At 46.0% G+C, this 20,859-nt stretch overlaps 2 protein-coding genes across 3 annotated transcripts in view; both read right to left on the bottom strand.

The window, feature by feature from the left end:
* The window catches only part of GALNT11 (polypeptide N-acetylgalactosaminyltransferase 11), a 44,778-nt gene extending 32,742 nt beyond the window's left edge, over window positions 1–12,036 (bottom strand). Inside the window, exon 1 of one of the 2 annotated variants that reach the window (XM_030308868.2) lies at window positions 11,872–12,036. The gene's annotated coding sequence lies outside the window, so the exon portion shown is untranslated. The remainder of the gene's footprint in view (window positions 1–11,871) is intronic. The other variant, XM_030308870.1, reaches the window with a different exon arrangement.
* Window positions 12,037–15,923: 3,887 nt separating this feature from the next.
* GALNTL5 (polypeptide N-acetylgalactosaminyltransferase like 5) overlaps window positions 15,924–20,859 on the bottom strand; it is a 52,363-nt gene continuing 47,427 nt past the window's right edge. Inside the window, 3 exon segments of the mRNA XM_030295946.1 lie at window positions 15,924–16,079; window positions 18,584–18,619; window positions 18,621–18,734. Coding sequence (XP_030151806.1) covers window positions 15,924–16,079; window positions 18,584–18,619; window positions 18,621–18,734 — 306 coding nt within the window.

Raw genomic sequence — 20,859 nt, 5'->3', positions numbered from 1 at the left:
TCTGAGCTAAGAAAACCCATTTTGAGATGCTGTCCATAGTTATCTTCTATTAACAAAGAACACAGCACACACCAGCTACTAAATTATGCTCCATAAAGTAGTCAAATTATGTAAAGTTCACCAGGATGGTGCCTGTTACCCAATGTGACTCTACAGATGATACTTGAAACCATTCCATTAATCTTCCAGTCGGGGCCTATTAAATGTACTAAATAATCCAACATTCTTCTTCTGAAAATCATTAAATAATCCTTAAGGAAAGGCTAATACTGGGAACACAGCAGAGCTCTATATGCCAGACACCACGCAAGGTGGCAGGGATTAATATTTTAAGCTCTGCTACTATGCTAAAAAAATCAGAAAAAACAGATTAGCAAAAAGTTAAAAAAAAAAATGCCTGAAATCTCATTACTGCAAATATTTTGCTATATATTCTACTGCTTATTTTTATTTTATTAAAAAAATATTTTAATGTTTATTTTGAGAGAGAGAGAGAGAGAGAGAGAGTGAGAGTGAGTGAGGGAGGGACAGAGAGGAGACACAGAATCTGAATCTGAAGCAGGCTCCAGGCTCTGAACTGTCAGCACAGAACCCGACGCGGGGCTCGAACTCACGAACGGTGAGATCATGACCTGAGCCGAAGTCGGAGGCTTAACCGACTGAGCCACCCAGGCACACCCCTACTGCTTATTTTTAATCTCTCACACGACCTGAAATGTTACACTGTTATCAGCAATAACAAAAAAATACACTTAATAGAATCAGCTTAGTGGAATCACAGCTAATTTTCTGGTGACTTTCCTTTACTTAAAACATCTCCTACAAAGAATATATATTTCTTTAAAAATCAAGGTAAAAAATTTCTTAGCCTAACTTAAAAATATAAGAACTTTGGAGAGGATTAAATATTTTAAGGCTTTGAACGAAATATGGCCTTTTCTTTTAACCTCAGAAGCAAAAGGGATTTTAGCACATTAAAAGGAAGGCTATTTTCATTCCATTAAGGTGTCAAAAACTTGAGAATAAAATCTGGACACTGAACAAATATTCTAACAGCACGTTTTGAAAGACTTTTTCCTCCACAAATCACTAATCAGTCTGAATTCGTCTGCCCAATGCCCATCTTCTTTTACTACAGGAGGAGAAGACCATACTACCTAACTCATACACAGTAGTAGAGCTTTCACAGTCCTTCAGCACAAAATAATTTCCATAATGTTTAATGAAGTTTAAAAAGTCATCTTTGCTTGTTAAATATTTACCTTTGTGCAGTTCCTGGTTATTTTCTCATCGGTCTATTCTATATTCCAAATTGTCAAACAGCAAACATCTGTTAGCTTTTTCCATAAAAGAGACATATTCATATTTTAACTGAGCTACGGTCATGTGATTTACAGCACATGCCTTTCCTATGTACCCCTGTGAAATTACACGGTGATGACAACAGGGAAAAAAAAAACAAAACCCCACATTATTTTTTTCTCATTCCTTATCTACCTGAAAGACTAGAAGAAAACATTCACCACAAACACATTTCATAATTACAAGTAAGGAGATCATTGAATTAGGAAAGGTTCAGAGCACATTCCAGACATCATATGTTCCCGGGAATAATCCTCTGACATCGCTCAGACATTTATGAATCCCCTCTCTGGAAGAAAATCAAAAAGAACATAAACACATGCAGTGTCTATACACTACACCTCAAATGCAGAGGAAAACCACATGGTAATGTTGACGGGAGAAAGAAGCAAATTTAATTAAGCACTGAAGAAAAGGAAACTAAAAGGACAGCCAATATGACGAAGCACGGGAACCAATCCCGGGACACCTGCTTGGTCAGTGAAAATGGGCTGGGAGAGGCTGACCAGTACACTTTAATATCCTGTCTGATCAAACGCGCAGGCGGAAAGGGGCAGCTCTCCCTGGTTAAGACGGAAAGGAGAAAGTGACCGTAGTCTCGGGAGAGGCCTGCACAACACACGTTTACTTCAAGGAATCATTACATTCAAGACCTTTCTAAGTATATACTCTACGACACACGGTTCTAGTTTATTGGGATCTCTCATATTTTCCTTAATTCATTTCTGACCCCATGTGTCTGATCAAGATCGACAGGAACGACAGGAAATGCCCGCTGCAGCCTTTCCTGGGTCCTAACAGAAAGAGCCGATGTCATGTCAACCCAAGGCTCATACGATCCGATGCAGTCAGAAACCAGGCAGATAAATGGGTGACTCAGCCAGAGAGAGGGATGAGAGCGGCAGGGCACGTCCCCCACCTACAGAAATTCAAACACTGCAAAAGTTGTGATCAGTCCCCAGCCCGCACCGCAACTCCTGACTGAGGTGTACAGAATGAACACCCAGTGACCATTTACAGCCTCCACAGTTATGAGAACTGTTCTTGCTTGTTCCCCTTCTGCCCGTAAAAAGGAGAATTAAACTCAAAGGACATCAGATGAAGAGGAAATAAATGAAGAGGGAAAAAAACATGGTTACTAGAAATAAGTGTTCTCAGATATCCAAACAACTAAGAAACTCAAACGGCTTTCAACACACCCAATATAAACACGCACACGTGTGTCCACGGTCCACACGGCCTTCTATAGCCAGCTTCGTCCTACGACCAAAGGAGCGTTAACCGAGTTAACTACCCTTAAACCATGCCTCTGAGTTTTATTCTGCTGGCACACGATGAAGAGCCAGGAATTCTTTACCATCCCGGGAATTCTCTGCCATCAGCAGTGACAGCTCTGAACCAGGTTACCCAGGCTGGAATTACCAGAAGCACGAGGCCAGGATTATCTTCTAAACCGCTGCTTTTGTATTTCAAAGTGAACGGGTGTCCAAAAAGCGACCATCAGATAATCACGTGACCGAATCTTGCGCATTCCTCGGAAAACTCGTTTCCGAGTACCACCCACCACCTGAAGAGGTTTAGACAGCTGACGACCCGACTGATCGGTGGGGCAAACGGCCAATTTCTAGTCCGGCTCATCCCGCTCGATCAGCCGCCGGAAGGCACAGAGCAGACGCTGTCACCGGGACATCCTCCGGGGTCTCAGCATCCGCACAGGTCTGTTTCCAACCACCTTTGCCCGCCTCCCTGGCCCCCGGAGCCCAGGCGCCCATACGGGGCAGGCCCCAAAGTACGTGGGAACGTGCACCTGCCGAAGGACGGCCCTCGACAGCGGACGGTCAAAGTGCCCGGTCCCTTCCCCGCTCGCCCTGGACCGTGACCGACGCGTGTGTTCCCCGCTCCGCACACCCTTACGGCCTTGCCTGAGGTCCGCGCCCCTTCCTGCCTTTCTCTCTCTCTCCCTCACGCCTTCATTCCCCTACCGGTGGGTCCGGAGATGACCTCACACAGAAACAAGGCCAATTTACATTTGTATCGCAGGATTTGCTTCTGGAGAAACCCAAACTAACAGAATCGGGCTGCGGCAGAAGAGACGGCTTGACAAATTCTTCTACGTATGAATTACGGTATTATTCCTAAGTGGAAAATTTAATAAAGGTGGGTCTGTATAGCTTTCGTTGCCCGCAAAACGCAGAATAATGCCTACAAGAAGTTCTGAGAAGCCGCTAGGCGTTTTTACAGTCGCGAGAGAAGAACATTCTTTTCTGAGGAACGCAAAAGGGCTCGGGCAGCACAGCCCGAAATCGTCATCGGTCAAGCGATCAACGCAAAACACCAGCTCGAGCCGCGCAGTCTGGACGCGCGCCACCGTCCCGGGCCTCTGCGCCGCGCTCACGAAGACGGGCCCACGTCACGAACTCCGCGTGAAGCAGGCGGGGAAGGCCTTCTGCTTCCGGCTCCAACGGGAGAAGAGCCTACGGGCCACCGTCCCCCTCCTTCCCACAATGAAGAGCCGGACACGCTGAAAACCGGGGCTTCGGCACCGCGGGGGAAACGAGGCCGCCCCGACGCGGGAGCCGCGCCGCCGGCACCTTCTCTCCCGGAGCGGGCGCCGGGCCGCACGCCGCGCGCTGACGGGAGAGGGAGCGACTCCGGGGAAGCGCGCGGCGGCCGTCCCCACCCTTCCGCGGGCTCCGCCACCGGGCGGCGGCCGGCGGTCTTCGCCGCGAGGGCGGAGGGGCGGAAAGATCCCCTCGGCCTCTGGCGGGAGACGGGCGGAGCACTCGCCGGAACACCCAGAACTTTCCCCACCGCAGGGGCATCCGCTCCAGGGGGAAGACGTGCCAGAGCTTTCTCCTCTTTGGGGAAGGGCACGCCCCCCACCCGGGCCCCAGCTAAGCCTCCCAGTCAAAGCCAAGGGGCAAAGACAATCGCCAAAGGTCAAGGCTTCCGGGAAACGGACCGGGAAGGGGGAACCGCCACCCCACTGGCGAGCACCCGTGACGGTGGCATCTGCCGATGACGGAACTCTCACCCTCTCTCGTACTTGACCACCACACCCAAGGGCTCCAGGGCCGACCAAGGTGAGGCACGGCTCAAACAGCTGCAAGACACAGACCGTCTGGGGAAGGCTGCTCAGAAAATCGCAAGGTCAACAGGGCAGATACAAACAAGGTCGCCAGAAAAATACGAAGCATCCGGCGGCGACAGCAAACGCTAAACAGAGCCAAACCCCTCGCCAGAGCACCACAAAGCCACTCGCCAATGGTCTACTTACCTCAGGTGCCATGACCTGACCCTTGTCAGGTTCTCGACAACAAAGGTGAGACGTACGGAAAAGCGAGCGGAAGGCAGGTCTGAAGAGACGACGCAATCACAAGGACCAGACTTCAACGACACAGATTTGGGGATCGTCCGAGAATTTCAACCATTTCTAATTGATACGTTAAGAACTCGAACGGAAAAGACAACATGCAACACGTGAACAATATAAACAGGGAGATGGACCCTCTAAGGAAGACCCAGAAGGCAAGGCTAAAAAATCGAGAAGACCGGGCCGGCAATGAGGACGGCCTTCCGCCGCGTTCACACCGCTGAAGGAAAAGCAGTGAGCCTGAACAGAAGTCAACACTTTCCAAACCGAAACGCAGACAGGAAAAAAACTGAACATCCAAGGACTGTGGGGCAAATTCAGGAAGTATAACACAAAAAGTACTGCAATACCAGAAGAAGAAAGAAAAAGGAAGAAGAAAGATGTGAGGTGACAATAATAATGGCCAAGAACGTTCCAAAATTAATGACAGACTCCAGGAAGCCAAGAGAACCCAAAGCAGAATAGATCCCCTGAAAACTCTCACCTGCATATACTATAATCAGAAAATCAGAAGACAAATAAAAAATCTTCCCAGAAGGGGCGCCTGGGTGGCTCAGTCGGTTGGGCGTCCGACTTCGGCTCAGGTCATGATCTCGCGGTCTGTGAGTTCAAGCCCCGCGTCGGGCTCCGTGCTAACAGCTCAGAGCCTGGAGCCTGTTTCCGATTCTGTGTCTCCCTCTCTCTCTGGCCCTCCCCCGTTCATGCTCTGTGTCTCTCTGTCTCAAAAATAAATAAACGTTAAAAAAAAAAAAAATCTTCCAAGAAGCCACAGGGAGGGAAAAACACTTCACCTAGAGAGGAAAAAGGTAAGAATTACAGTGGGCTTTTCATCAGAAATCATGCAAGCAAGAGACAGACTAAAATAGTCAAAGTGTGAAAGAAAAAAATCCCACCACCTTAGACTTCTATACCCACTGACATTATCCTTCAAAAATTAAGGAGAAATACCTTCTGGAAGAAAAACTGAGGAATCTATCTATCACCAGAACTGCCCTGCAAGAAACGCTAAATTCTTCAAGCAGAAGGAAAATGACACAGGTCAGAAACCTGGATCAGTAGAGAACATCAGAGACGAAAACAATGAAATGAAAATAAAATTTGATTTCTTATTCTTAGTCGATCTAAGAAAAGCTGTTCAAAGTAATATATGTCACAATATACTGAGTGAACGAATGACATACTGGCATACTGATAAGTGAATGAATGACCGCAATTTCACAGGAATGGGAGGGAAAACGTGGGATAGTCTAATACGGTACCTGTACAAGTCTAGCAATAGAGTGTTACGTGAAGGCAGATTCAAACTAATTAGTTTAAAATGTATATTGTAGGGGCACCGGGGTGGCTCAGTCGGTTAAGCCTCGGACTTCAGCTCAGGTCACGATCTCACGGTCCGTGAGTTCGAGCCCCGCGTCGGGCTCTGGGCCGATGGCTCAGAGCCTGGAGCCTGCTTCCGATTCTGTGTCTCCCTCTCTCTCTGCCCCTCCCCCGTTCATGCTCTGTCTCTCTCTGTCCCAAAAATAAATACACGTTGAAATGTATATTGTAAACTCTAAGGCAACCACCAAAAAAATTCTTTACAAGAAGCACGATTGATGTGCTATGTAGAGGCAGAATAACGGTCCCCCAGCAGTACCCACATCCCAGGAACTGGGGTTTCTCAGCACTTGGCCTTCAAATACAGAGATTATCTTGGGTTAACTGGGTACACCCAGGGTAATCACAGTCCTTAAATGGGGAAGAGGGAGGAGGGAGGCAAAAGAGGACATCAGGATGACGCAAGGTGAGAGAAGCAACTCAACCCGCTGTTGCTGGCTTTCCAAAGGAAGGGACAGCTTATTTTACAAAGCGAAAATAATCTAATCCTATGATACCTGAAATCTGCTTCAAATTAACCAACAGGAGATGAGACAGGCGGGGTAACAGATGAAAAAAGACCGACCACTAACAACATTTCCCATAATAAAGCATTAAAAAATATGTATCTTTCACCTAATAAAAGTGTTCCTTTGACCCTTACCCTTATATTCAGGTGTGGGGTTCTGTAGGTATATTGATCTCCAGGGGTTATAACGTGCTTACACAGTTCAGTCCTCAATTAATTCTTTTTCATTGAGTCCAAGATCACAAATGCCAGTGGTCTGTCCTTGTGAGTTTTCTGTGTTTGTATATATGAACTATTTTCTCCTCACTTCTGCTCCCCTCCTAGTCAACAGACGCTTCATCGGAGGACAGCTTACAATTTAGTTTTGAGACAGGATGTTCACGTGGAAAGAGGTGTTGGGGGTGACCGCAGACGCGGCACGGTGAAGGGGGGACTATGTCACTGGACTTACAGTCTTGCAGCTCCAGGTCCGTGGTTCTCAGCCAGGGGCTGCGACACTCCATACCGTCTGGGCAAATCTGGCAGCCCCAGGGTCTTTTGGCAACGTCTGGAAGTGGTTTTGGTGGTCACAACTTGGGGGATCCTACTAGCATCTGGCGGGTAGCAAAATGCTGCTAAGCATCTTACAATACGCAGGGCAGGCCCCAACAACAGACGATTATCTGGCCCAAGATTTCAACGGTGCAGAGGCTGAGCAACCCTGTTCTATTGTGTGATGCTAAGGCTGGGGCTGGGACTCTCCGTACAGCATTTTTCAAAGTACTGATAAGTGAACAACTTGGATGAATCTTGGAAATACATACGGAAAAGTCTTCAGTCTCAACAATCAGTAAAGACGCATAAAGAAAAGAAAAATAAGATCCTACGTCTCCAATTAGCAAAGTTTTTAAAAATATTCCCTGAAGTACATATACTTAAATGATACATTTATCGGTGATAAAATTATATTTCTGAGGGACTGGTTGTAATAATTCCATTTTCATTCATGATTTTATCTATCTGGGTCATTATCGGTGATAAAATTATAAATTGCAAGGCCCTTTTCAAAAGCAATTTGACAATGGCACAGGAATCTTAAAAAAAAATCTTTATTTCCTTTAGCCAATCATCTCACTTTCTCTAAGGACAAAAATCCTAAAGAAATAATGAATTGGGTAAAAAACTCAGGCACGTCCTAAAGCAAAGTCTAAAAAGTGCTACAATAAAGATATAAACAAACTATACAGACATGAGTGTGTTTCTCTTAGAAGCTGATGTCCAAGTTTGGCTTTTAAAAAAAATAATACCTCAATGACCAAATACTGAAACATCTCAAGGAAAAAGTTCACAGCTTGGAAAATCACAACATGTATTTGTTTTCAGTTTTCCAAATGGACTAGCAAGTTAGAACGGTTGGCTGTGACGAATGATTGGCTGGTTAAGGCTCGTGGAAGGCAATCACTTCCGGGAGTACAGGCTGGGGCTCTGGCCCTGAGGAGGAGAATTCATTTGTTCTGGGGGTGCCTGGGTGGCTCAGTCAGTTAAGTGTCCGGCTTCAGCCCAGGTCACAATCTCACGGTTTGTGAATTCGTGGCACGCATGGGGCTCTCTGCTGTCAGCACAGAGCCCGCTTCAGATCCTCTGCCCCCCCACCCCCCACCCCTTCCTCCTCATTAGCTTTCTCTCTCTCTCTCAAAAAAAAAAAAAAGGGGCACCTGGGTGGCGCAGTCGGTGAAGCGTCCGACTTCAGCCAGGTCACGATCTCGCGGTCCGTGAGTTCGAGCCCCGCGTCGGGCTCTGGGCTGATGGCTCGGAGCCTGGAGCCTGTTTCCGATTCTGTGTCTCCCTCTCTCTCTGCCCCTCCCCTGTTCATGCTCTGTCTCTCTGTGTCCCAAAAATAAATAAACGTGAAAAAAAAAAATTTAAAAAAAAAAAAAAAAAAAAAAAAAAAAAAGAATTAACTTATTCTGAATGTAAAAGAAAGCTAACTAGTATCTTTAGGCAAATATATCTCAGGAAGAAAATTCCAGCAGAAGTGTACAAAATGGTTTGGGACAGAGGGGGAAAAAAAATCTAGAACCAGGAAGTCCAGTTAGAAAAATTCCAATAAGAGGCAATCATGGGAGCTTCCCTCTTGCTAAATGAGATGTTGCCTGATTCATGAATCATTAAAGCCAATTAGATCTTAAAAAAAAAAAAAAAAGCAGCAGCGGTCACGGCTCTATCCAGAGCTGTGGAAGTGGGCGGCAGGCAGGATCAGAGGCAGAACTGTCCGCACGGGTCAACGTGACAGGACGTGGGTCCCTAGGGGAGAAAGGGAATAAAAACAACTCCCAGCTTTCAAGTCTTGGCGACGGGGAGCATGGAGAGAAACAGGTTTGGGAGGATTCGCAGAGGACGAATTTTGGTCTGGGTATGTTGCACTGGAAAGGACACCTGATGTAGAGGTGTCCCTAGCTTGACATTCAAACTTAAGCCTCAGAGCGAAGTTAAAAACAGAACACCAAAACTTTAGTTCAAGTTACACGGAAATAATAGCAGAAGAGGCTTTAAGTAATGAGCGCAAAATGGATTAGGGAGCAAGCACTGAACCTCTGGGGACAAGCACATTTAAAAATCGTGTAGAAAAGGATACTTAGAGAGGACATGAGAAGGATCACAAAATCGAGAACCTCAAGAGGGTGTACTGACGAGCAACATGAGGTGTCACCAAGATTTACAGAGGTCAAGCCGGCAGGATTTGAGGTGGGGCCATCAGATTTGGCCACAGCAGGGGCATGAAGGCCTTAAGAAAGCAGTTTTAAAAATGTGAAGGGTGGGGCGCCTGGGTGGCGCAGTCGGTTAAGCGTCCGACTTCAGCCAGGTCACGATCTCGCGGTCTGTGAGTTCGAGCCCCGCGTCGGGCTCTGGGCTGATGGCTCAGAGCCTGGAGCTTGTTTCCGATTCTGTGTCTCCCTCTCTCTCTGCCCCTCGCCCGTTCATGCTCTGTCTCTCTCTGTCCCAAAAATAAATAAACTTTGAAAAAAAAAAAATGTGAAGGGTTTGTTCCTCAAAAAGTCAAACACAGATTTATCACAGGATCCAGCAAATTCCACTCCTAGGCATACACCCCAAAGAATCAAAAACAGACACAAGGAGCCTCATGTTCATAGCAGCACTATTCATAGTAGCCAGAAGGTAGAAACAACCCCGAGTGCATCAAGAGATGAATGAATGTGATACAGCCAAAAAATTCAGCCATAAAAAGGAATGAAGTCTAATAGATGCTACACCATGTATGAAATTTGAAAACACATGAAATAAGCCAGACAAATATTGTATGAAATAAAAAGGAGGATACGGTCTGACTCAACTTTATCTAGAGTAGTCAAATTCAGAGAGGCCGAAGGGATCTGGGAGAAGGTGGAAATGGGGAGTTACTGCTTACTGGTCACAGAGTTTCTGTTTGGAGTGATGAGAAGTGTTTTTGGAAACAGTGGGATGGTGACCCAATATTGTCAATGTACTTCATGCAGCTGAATTGTGCACTTAAACACGGTCCTAATGAGGGGCACCTGGGTGGCTCAGTTGGTTAAGTGTCCGACTTCTGCTCAGGTGACGGTCTCACTGTGAGTTCCAGCCCTGCTTCTGGCCCTGTGCTGACAGCTCAGAGCCTGGAGCCTGCTTCAGATTCTGTGTCTCCCTCTCTCTCTGCTCCTCTCCCCCTCATGTTCTAGCTCCGTCTCTCAAAAATAAGTAAATGTTAAAAAAAAAAAAAAAAATTTAAATATGGTTCTAATGATAAACTGCATATTGTGTTTTACTGTTTTACCCCAATAAAAAGAAATTACAAAAAAAAAAAAAAAAAAAAAACTAAGTAGAACCCAAATTGGCAAAGAACAAACAGCACAGAATTTGTCAAGAGAAGACGTGAAAAGTGTGGCCTACTCTTCCACCACCTTTAATTTGAAAAGCTCAACTGATACATATTGAAGGTATGTATGTATCATCTCTCTTAAAGTAGGTAAGATTTTTCCATTTTCTTAAAGCAGATCATATTTCAACACATAGTACTTCTGGATACACGGGAAAAAAGTGAGTGGAATAACACACAGACACTGAAAAGTCAGGTCTACTCCATGATTTGGGGGAGGAGAGTGGACACAGAATATCCTGACGCACAATAATACTGTGAAAGCACGTTCAGGGGCGCCTGGGTAGCTCAATCGGTTAACCATCGACTCAGGTCATGATCTTGGGGTTTGTGGGTTTGAGCCCCGCCTTAGGGCTCTGTGCTGACAGCTCAGCCTGGAGCCCGCTGCGGATTCTGTGTCTCCCTCCCTCTCCTGCCCCTCCCCTGTTCGTGCTCTGTCTCTCTCTCCAAATAAATTTTTTTTTTTTTAAAAAAGCACAAAGTTGTAATTTCATTTTATATTTGGAAAACCGACCAACCAAACAACTGCTTTCATAACCAAAGCAAAAAGAATGCTGACCCAATCTTCTCTGATGGTTAACTAAAAAACAAAAAAAACAAAAAAAAAAAAAACAAAAAAAATCACACGTATGTTAATATTCCTCAAAGGAAGCAGTCTATCAGACCTGGAAGGCAGGGACTTGGTATTTTTACATTTTACGCAAACTGCATGGATTTCAGGAATGTAGTAAACTATATAAGACAACCCAATTTCTCCAACGAGTATATTTGCAAAGAAAAGAAAGAGAAACGAGAGGCACATCCACCAAATCCCACATGTGGCCTCGGTCAATGACCGCAGGAAAAAAAGGAGAAAGTTTTTGCGCCTTTCGGGGGAAACGCCGAGCGACCTGGACCCGGTGGAAGGGGGAGGGGGGGAAGCAGCGGGGCGGGTGCTCCGTTCACTTCCTCCCCTCTGCGGCGCTCCCGGCTGCGACTTTCCGTTCTCACTTCTGCGGCCCCGCTTGCTCTGCTTCGAAGGCTGAGCCGCAGGGCTCCGGCCTCCGTTTGGGAAAAGAGCGGCGGGAGCCCCGGGCCCACGGCTCCGCGAGCCCCCGCGCGGCCGCAGCCCTCGCCCGCAGGAGAGCGCCGGGCCCCGCGGGCGGTGACGCCGCCAACAGCCTGTCCCCGCGGGGGCCGAGCTCGCGGGGTCGGACGCCGCGCCCGCAGGGCCCGACACGGCAGCCGGCGGCGGGCGCGGCCGCCCAGCCCTCGGGGCCTCGGGGCCGCGCGCCGGAGCAGCTCGCCCGAGGCGCCGAAGGGGGGACGACGGAGGCCGCGCGGGCTCAGACGCCGCGAGCCCGGCCGCGCGCTACTCACCCCGACCGCCGGCAGCGCAGGATCCCGGCCTTCTGGGACTCGGGCCGTGGCATCTTCTCTCCCGCCAGCAGCCCGGTCCGAGCCGCATGAGCACAGCGGGCCCGAAGGAAACGCTGCACCGGCGCTCTGGCGGCCGCGGGCTCGCCCAGTGCCCGCGCCGCAGTCTCGGCCCGAGCGCGCGTGCCCCTGGGGCCACGTGACGAAGGCCCCGCCCCCCCCCCCGCGCGGTGGGAGTGACGTCACCCGGCTCGCCCGCGTGGGTGCCCAGCGGCCGCGGCGAGGTGCCGGGCGCCGTCGAGGCCGCGTTTTGGGCTACGGCCTTGAGGGTCTGTGACGGGCGGCCTTCGGGTTTCTTCTCGTATAAAAAGGCCTCGTAAGGACAAGTGGGCTTATATGTTTTAAACGATGTTCAAGCTCCGTTGCGATAAAAGACACGTGGGTTCAAGTGTGAAGGCTTTGCGGGTGCACGCCCCCGAGAAGCCGTGGGGAGACCGACCGCACGCGCCGGTGGGAGGAGTGCAGGGGTGCGGGGCTCCCGTGCGACCTTGGCCGCAGCGCCGCCAGTGTCGCCGGGGCTTGTTTACAACTGCTGAATCTTCAGCCCCGTGCGGACCTACCTAGGAAGGGAAGTCTGCATTTTAACAGGATCTCCGCGTGATTCACATACAACTTAAGTTTGAAATCGGCGCGGTAGGGAACGGTCAGTGCCAGAGAGCTTCCGTTACTCCACCTTCTCCCGACCTTTGATAGCGTCAGATGTTAAATGTGTGCCATTCTGATGGGTCTTCAACGGATTTTTTTTTTTCCTAGCGTTATTTTAAAGGGTTTGAGTGGGTGTATATCGTAGTCTAGCAAAATTGATGTATAATGGTATACTTCTAGCATTTGAGGTTGGGGAGAGCTCCAGTTTTACCGTTGTGAAGAATGACACTAAAATGCTCTTTGCAGCGTAATGTGGTTCAACCCAGAGTCTCAGAGACTGGGCGGATCCTGCTAGTGTATGGGCTGTGTTAGTTTGCCCCTAGATGAAGTTACCAGATGAATCCACGATGACCTGAAATGTGATTTCGGAGAAACAAACGTTTTAGTAGAAGTATGTTCCGTGGAATATGTGAAATACAGCAAAATGTTGCGTATCCGTAATTCAAATGTCAAATACAGAGCATCTTGCATTTTTATTTGCTAACACTGGCAACCCAACCCTGGACAAATCTTTGGTTTTCTCGTCTATGAAATGGGAATGACAATAGGGCCTATTTTACAAAGCTGTGTGAGTGAAATGAGATAATCAAGGAAGAGTACTTACCACAGAGTATGCAACATAATGGGAGCTCAATTTTCACGCAGGTGTATGTTAGGATAAACTCCTAGATGTATGCTTTAGCTACAGAACTCCCAGGCTTACTTTAGGGCTTGTCTGAGCATTTGATCATACCAAAACTGTGTTTTGAGAAAAGCTTTGAGAGGGTTAGCAAATATTTCCTCAATTAGCTCCAGAACATAAATCAGATTTTTAAGTTTCCACCCTGAAATAAAAAGTTGCCACCTACAGGCTAATGTAGATTTCCTTTCAATCACACCAAATACTTCGATGTTGGTTGTTTTTTGGTTTTGTTGTTTTGAGAGAGAGAATGCGCGCGCGTGGCGCGCAAGAGGAGAGAGTGCACAAGTGGAGAAGGGGCAGAGGGAAGAGAGACAGAAATGTGAGCAGGGTCAATGCCCATGGTGGTAGCCCAATCTGGGGCTCGATCTCACAACCGTGAGATCACGACTTGAGCCTAAATCCAAGAGTCAGATACTTAACCAACTGAGCCACCCATGGGCCCTTGGATGTTGGTTCTGGTTTCTATTCCAGAGTCAACTGAAACAGTATTCAAAAGAACTGTTTAAGCAACACACTACATCATTTCTAAGACCAGTCCCCATTATGTAGTACCTGAACCAACATTTAAATTAGAAAAACTAAGACAATATTAGTTTTGTGACTCTGAGAACATTTTTTTTTGGCAAAGATGGAATTTATAGCATCCTCTGTTATGCTTACCAAAGAAAACAATTATTCTCAAATTTCAAAACTAGAAAAAGTTATTTCAAGATAATACTCTTGTATTTACTCTCTAGTATTTATACTAGAATTCTTTTCTCCTGTTAAAGATTTCTGTTTTGTACTTTACACTAATTTTAATAGACTCATGGGTTTATTATAATCATTTCTATTGCTTTCTAGAGGCAGAGATGGTATAAAAAATGGGCCAAGAACAAAATCATAAATGTGGTGCTTATTTTGTATTGCCAGATTGACTTTTTTTTTTTCTTCAACGTTTATTTTTGGGACAGAGAGAGACAGAGCATGAACGGGGGAGGGGCAGAGAGAGAAGGAGACACAGAATCGGAAACAGGCTCCAGGCTCTGAGCCATCAGCCCAGAGCCCGTACGCGGGGCTCGAACTCACGGACCGCGAGTATGTGACCTGGCTGAAGTCGGACGCTTAACCGACTGCGCCACCCAGACACCCCAGATTGACTTTTTAAAGTCTCAATAAAGTTACCCGGTCATCTGTGATATCTGAGTCCAGGTCTCCCCCGATGTCTTCTATCAATAGATTTTATAGAGTATCTTGCTAAAATACATATGTATAAAGAGATTATACGCTGGTTCTTTCGTCTTCACATATATAGATTATCCCAAAGAATACAAGTCCATGAAGGGAGAGATGTTTCCTGCTCCTCATTTAGAAGGATACCTAGCCCTAGATAACCAACTACTCAATTATTGATTGAGCACAATAGATAAGTTGTTTCCTGCTGTAAAAACTGGCTTCTATTTTCTTCAACGTAGGCTAGGTTTAGTGATCCCACCCTAAGTCTCCCCCAGTCCTTTTATTCCTTTCAGTGTGTTCTTCCCCTCATTTTCTCCTTGTCTTTGTGAATCAAATACGTTTCCCCTCTCTAGCCACCTTCACCAGGGTGAACACAACAGCCATCCCTCTAACCCAAGAGAAGTACTTTAGACATTCGGGAGTGTGTTCACACAGGGTAGATAGGGAGCCTATCCACTCCTTCCCCCAATCCCAGCTAAACAGGTCTGAGTCAGAAAATCAATCATCAACAAAGTGCAGAATGCAAAGAAGTGATAGGACACTATAGGCCAGAGCCATAGGAGGGGAGAAATATGAACAAGGCAAAACCAGAAGCAAGGCAGGGGGACTGTCTCCAAGTGACAAAGGACTGACAGCCACAGACAACAAGGCTGGTCTACAGGACCGGACTGGGCCACCAAGGCAAGTGGACGGGACATCTGGAACTCAGGAACCCAAGCAAGCAAGAAATCAGCACCAAAATCGACGCTAGCAGCAAGAAAAGGATCTAGACACAGTTGAGCCAACGTTGGCACGTGTCAACCAAGGCTCTCTGTGAACGTCTTTCTGAGTTCTAGAGTAGGAATGGACAAAGCCTCCCAGAGTGGAGCATCCCCTGTGGTCTAACGGGACCAAGCGAGTTGGGCAAATTCTAGAGACAATACACTTCACCTCAATCAATGGTGTGATAGTTGCACTGTGTGACAAACTTTCTAATGTTCTAATGATCTTTCTAATGTTCACGGTTTTGCCACCCCAGAAATTCAGTGACGTGTAACGAAGGGTTAAGAACTATCATCAAAGCAAGACAGAAAGGCACTCTTATTCTAGAGCACTCTGGTTGTATTTCTTACTGCATTCACACATTTCTTGATGTTCCGGACTTTTCTCCTCTATGTTGAAGACATAGGGGTTTTTTAACCCTTTTTTATTTTTATTTTTTTTAATTTTTTTTTTTTAAACGTTTATTTATTTTGAGACAGAGAGAGACAGAGCATGAATGGGGGAGGGTCAGAGAGAGAGGGAGACGCAGAATCGGAAGCACGCTCCAGGCTCTGAGCCATCAGCCCAGAGCCCAACGTGGGGCTCGAACTCATGGACCGCAAGATCGTGACCTGAGCTGAAGTCGGACGCTTAACCGACTGAGCCACCCAGGCGCCCCAACCCTTTTTAATGAAAATGATTTATTTGTGTTTCATCTGCTGCCCTCAGATGCCTCCAGTTCTGGGAAGACATTATCCAAATACCACTGAAATGATTTGCAACCCAATCGTTTCCTTAACTCAACACGCTCGCTAATGTTTCCATAGGCAACAGATTTCAGGCCAGGTCTTCGTAAAAAAAACTGCTCCTAAATGGAAATAGAGAGTAATTTCATTAAAACCAAACAAATCTTTGGTAATCAAATCGTATCTAACATAGCAGTGTATATTTTCATCACCTGAACTAAAAAAAAAAAAAAAACCCAAAAACAGAACAAAATATCTTCCAATTTCATCCATACAGTGTGGGCAGAGACCCACGTGGTACCTGGAATTCACTCACTCTGCGCATATTTGCAGGATGTGCTGTGATGAACCACAACACGGAGGTGGTGTAGTGGGATCCAGGAAGGTTGGGTCCTGCTTCTTAGGAGCCCAAGAATCACAGCCACCTAAGTTGTATGTCTCCTTTCTCTTGCTCTCTCAATACTCAAGGAAAACCCTCCCTCCCTGGTCCCAATCAACACTTCCGTGGTTTCAGAAATGAGAGATGGTGTAGTGGCTTAGGGCAAATGGACTGTGGGGGGGAGACAGCCCGGGTTCGAATTCTTGCTCTGTCATTTATTATGTGACCTTTGCCCTTACCCTCATGAGGTTGTTCTGAGGACCGAACAGTGTAATATGTACGGAGCACTGGGTAAACGCAGGCTGACACAGGGTGTCACATCAGCACTGGCCATTGTTATCACCTGGTTAGTCTTCTACGCGCTCTGGATTTAAGATAGTACTAAGCACAAAAGTCTAATGGATTCAGTCTGCCCTATATTCAAAGAGCTATCCTAAAGAGACCAAAGCCTCCTTGAAAGCAGAACTCTGTTCTGTGTCTCCCTCTCTCTCTGCCCCTCCCCTGCTTGCACTGTGTCTCTCTTTCTCTCTCTCAAAAATAAGTAAACATTAAGAAAAAAATTTTTTTAAACATGAAAAACTTTAAATGTTATCATGATTATGTATTCACGTCTTTGCTTTTCCTTTTAGCTTTGCTATCTAATTATGAATACATAAATTGTATGCCTTAATTTTACTCACTTTTAACATAGAGACATGGAATATCAGTATATTGCGTTGGGCTGCTTTTGTTCACCATGATGTCTGTTTTGATTTATTTAAAAACATTTTTTTTAATGTTGTATTTATTTTTGACACAGAGAGAGACAGAGAATAGCGGGGAGGGGCAGAGAGAGAGGGAGACACAGGATCCGAAGCAGGCTCCGGGCTCCGAGCCGTCAGCACAGAGCCCGACGTGGGCTCGAACTCACAGACCGTGAGATCATGACCTAGCCGAGTCGGACGCTCACCGCGTGGCCACCCAGGCGCCCCTGTAGGCCTCACGCCCAGTCCAGTGCAGGGCTCGAACTCACGACTATGAGATCGAGATCTGAGTCAAGGTCAAGAGTTGGATGCTTTACCGACTGAGCCACTCAGGTACCCCCAGCAAGATTTAAGATTTACTGTACCGTTGTGTGTGTATCTCCAGTTGGGTAATTTTCATGGCTGTATAGAATTATATCAGCTAAATATAACCCATTTATCCATTCTGCTCTTGACGAGCAGCTGGGCTGTGTTTTGTTTGGGCTCACATCCACCATGCTGTTTCTAAACATTCTTGTTCATGTCTTCTGGTTGCCCAAAGGCATGCCTTTCTGTGGTGTGCACACAGGATGGAGTTGCTGGATCATGGGATACTCATGATCTTTACTTGACTTTGCCAAACTGTTTTCCAAAGTGAGTTTGTAATAATACGCCCACCAGCCGTGTCTGAGAATTCCTGTGTTTGCCAATACTTGGTCCTACCAGACGTTTGACATTTTTGCCAATCGAAACGGCCATGTAGAAATATTGACGTTTTCAAAAAAGACTATTATTCCTTTTATAATTTAAAACAATAAAGAAATATTAGATTGGAACCAGGACATATAATATCACAGCAAGTTCTCCCATTTTTCTCCCCATATATCTGAAAGGAGGTCTTGGGGCTACTGCTGTCTATGTTTGTGCGTGGATCCTGGAGGGACACCTTTCAAGTTCAAATGGGGCCTTGGCTACATGTTCTCTGTGTGTGCACCCTTTTAGGTCCTGGCCAGGGGCTGCAGCCTTGGGGAGACGTGCAGATGAAGGGGTCTGGCTTTGATAGAGAAATCGACTGTCGGTAGAAGAGAGGTAGTGAAGTCTCTCGCGTGGTCTCCAGACCACAGTAGCTACACCCTTGGGAACTTGGTACCAGAGGAAGAGAATCTAAATTATTGCCTGTGGGGATGGGAACAGCGGGAGATGTTTGCTTCAGAGGGGGGATCCCACAGGGTGGGGGGCGGGAGGGACATAGATCTGGGCCAAACAAACCAAACTTCCTGGGTTGATGAATTTACTTCTGAGAAACTTGAGTTTCCCCAGCAATTGAAATAAAAAGGAACGTTCAAGTGTAGTGGGTTCGAATGAACTAATTGCGAATAGGGTCTGGGGAAGGTGGATGAGGGGTTGAAGGTGTGCCAAAAATTTAAGGAAACTTGTTATCTGGAAAGGCAGGAATGGGTTCCTGGGTGCCAAGCCCCGTTCTGTATTCTTGCTCGTCTTTCCAAATCAGAGACATTTCCCTCACCTTGTATTCATCCAGCCAAACGTGCGCCAGTCTGAGAACTGTTATATGTCATGGCTTCTGCAAACTCAGGTTGATTTGGAAAGCGCTGCTTACTGATGTGTCCTACCCGCGAGCAGGGGAGTACAAAGAGTTGGCCTCCACACATCCAGATCTAGATGAAAACAGACAACATTGACGTATGTGTGCTGGTGCGAAGCAACTGCTGAATTTTTTTTCACAACCATAGCAATAGCTAACATTTCTTAAGTTGTTTATTAAATCCTAACAGCCTATAATATAGGTCCGGTGACTATCCCCATTTTACGGATAAAGAAATGAATACGTATATTGGCGAAGAAGCTTGCCCAGTGACACCGAGCAGAGTTTAAGGTCGGGAGGTCTGGCCTCAGAGCCAACACTCCGAATGCTAAGTGATTCTGTCTCCCTCATACGTGACCAGTTCCGAGGCTGCTTACGTAGGAAAAGTGGCGGGCTATTTTGTCCTAAGGTATCCTCAGAATACTCTGAGAATAATTAAGTATCGCTGGATGTCAACAGGTAATGAGAGAAATGGCTAAATTCGATGATTCATGTGTTCTGTACTTAACACACTTTGTAATGCTTATTTTAACAAAGTCTTTACTACACAAAGTAACTATGACCATTGAAAAATCAGCAAATGTAGAAAAGCAACATAGAAGAAAATAAAGATCACTTCTTGTCCTAACGCTTGGTAGGTCACTATTTAACCCAGGTCCCCTGTTCTTACACACATGTATACACAACATTGAGATAACTTGTGGTTTTTTCATTTAAAGCTATGTGAAGTTATGGGGCGCCTGGGTGGCTCAGTCGGTTAAGCATCCGACTCTGGATTTCAGGTCAGGTTCATGATCTCACAGTTCATGGTTCAAGCCCCACATCGGGCTCTGCAATATCAGTATGGAGCCTGCTTGGGATTCTCTCTTCTCTGCCCCTCCCTCGCTCTCTCTCAAAAATAAACATTTTTTAAAAAGTTACGTGAAGTTATTTTAAAAGTTTTGTATTGTTTGGCTATTTTGGTAGTTTCCAATTTTTAGTATTATAACTAATAACCACAAAGAATGTGCTTATAGTATAAATCACGTGCACGCCGCTTACCTATCTCACAGTATATTAGCCATGACTTCCTATTTTACTCTAATTCAGTGATCCTTGCATGGTTCGCCAACTAAAAGCATCCTACACTCGGGAACTTCAAAATGCAAAAGCCTCGGGCCCATCCAGCCCTAATGAATCAGGAACTGTGGGGCTGGGCCCAGTGATTTGCATTTTAAACCTGGTCTTCAGGTGATTTTGGTCACCTTAAAATGAGAATCACTGTTCTGACTGATCAAGATCATACATCCCAGCTTATAGCCACTTTTAATAAATCCATCTAATCATTTAGGAATAACGGCTTTCACTGAAACAAATACTAGACTTGCTTATGAGAGCAATACTTAAGGTGACGCATATCAATTGAGTAGTCAGAAGGGATTCTGTTTAAGAAAATGAAACTTCTGGGGCGCCTGGGTGGCCTCAGTCGGTTGGGCATCCAACTTGGGCTCAGGTCATGATCTCGTGGCTCGTGGGTTCGAGCTCTGCGTTGGGCTCTGTGCTGACAGCTCAGAGCCTGGAGCCTACTTGGGATTCTGTGTCTCCCTCTCTCTCTGTCCCTCCCCCGCTCACACTCTGTCTCTCAAAATAAATATTTAAAAAATTTTTAAGAAAATGAAACTTCTGACATAACAGGAGACGTAATGACCCCCTCACCTCTAGAGTTCGTAGAATAGCCGGAAATAGCCCTCAGAATGTCGAGAAAAAAAATATCGATGGAATTCGTTTTCCTTAGGAAAACCCTTAGATCAGAACTCTGAAGAATTAGGTTCTTTTATCAGATCCTGCCCCATGTTTATGATCAGACCCTTCCTCTCTGGATCTCATTTCATCTGAAGCTGAGAACTACATAGTTGCTCATTTAAGCTACTGTTTGGGGGTGCTTTGTTATACAGCCAAAGTCAACCGCTACTGGCTATAATGTCCTATCTTTTTTTTTCAAGTGAGAACCTAATGAAATTTGGAAAATCATGAATATCTGTTCAATAACTAGACTGCAGACAGCACTGTTTATTATTTTTGGTATATTCTACATGTTTGAAATGTTTAAAAAAATTTTTTTAATGTTTACTTTTTTTTTTTTTTTTTTTTAAAGATATTGCCTTTAAATTTTTTTTTTTCAACGTTTATTTATTTTGGGACAGAGAGAGAGACAGAGC

The sequence above is a fragment of the Lynx canadensis genome, chromosome A2, assembly GCF_007474595.2.
Source record: "Lynx canadensis isolate LIC74 chromosome A2, mLynCan4.pri.v2, whole genome shotgun sequence".
Classification (NCBI taxonomy): domain Eukaryota; kingdom Metazoa; phylum Chordata; class Mammalia; order Carnivora; family Felidae; genus Lynx; species Lynx canadensis.
Note: the sequence above shows the minus strand (reverse complement) of the source record. Positions and strands in the feature narration are given on the sequence as shown.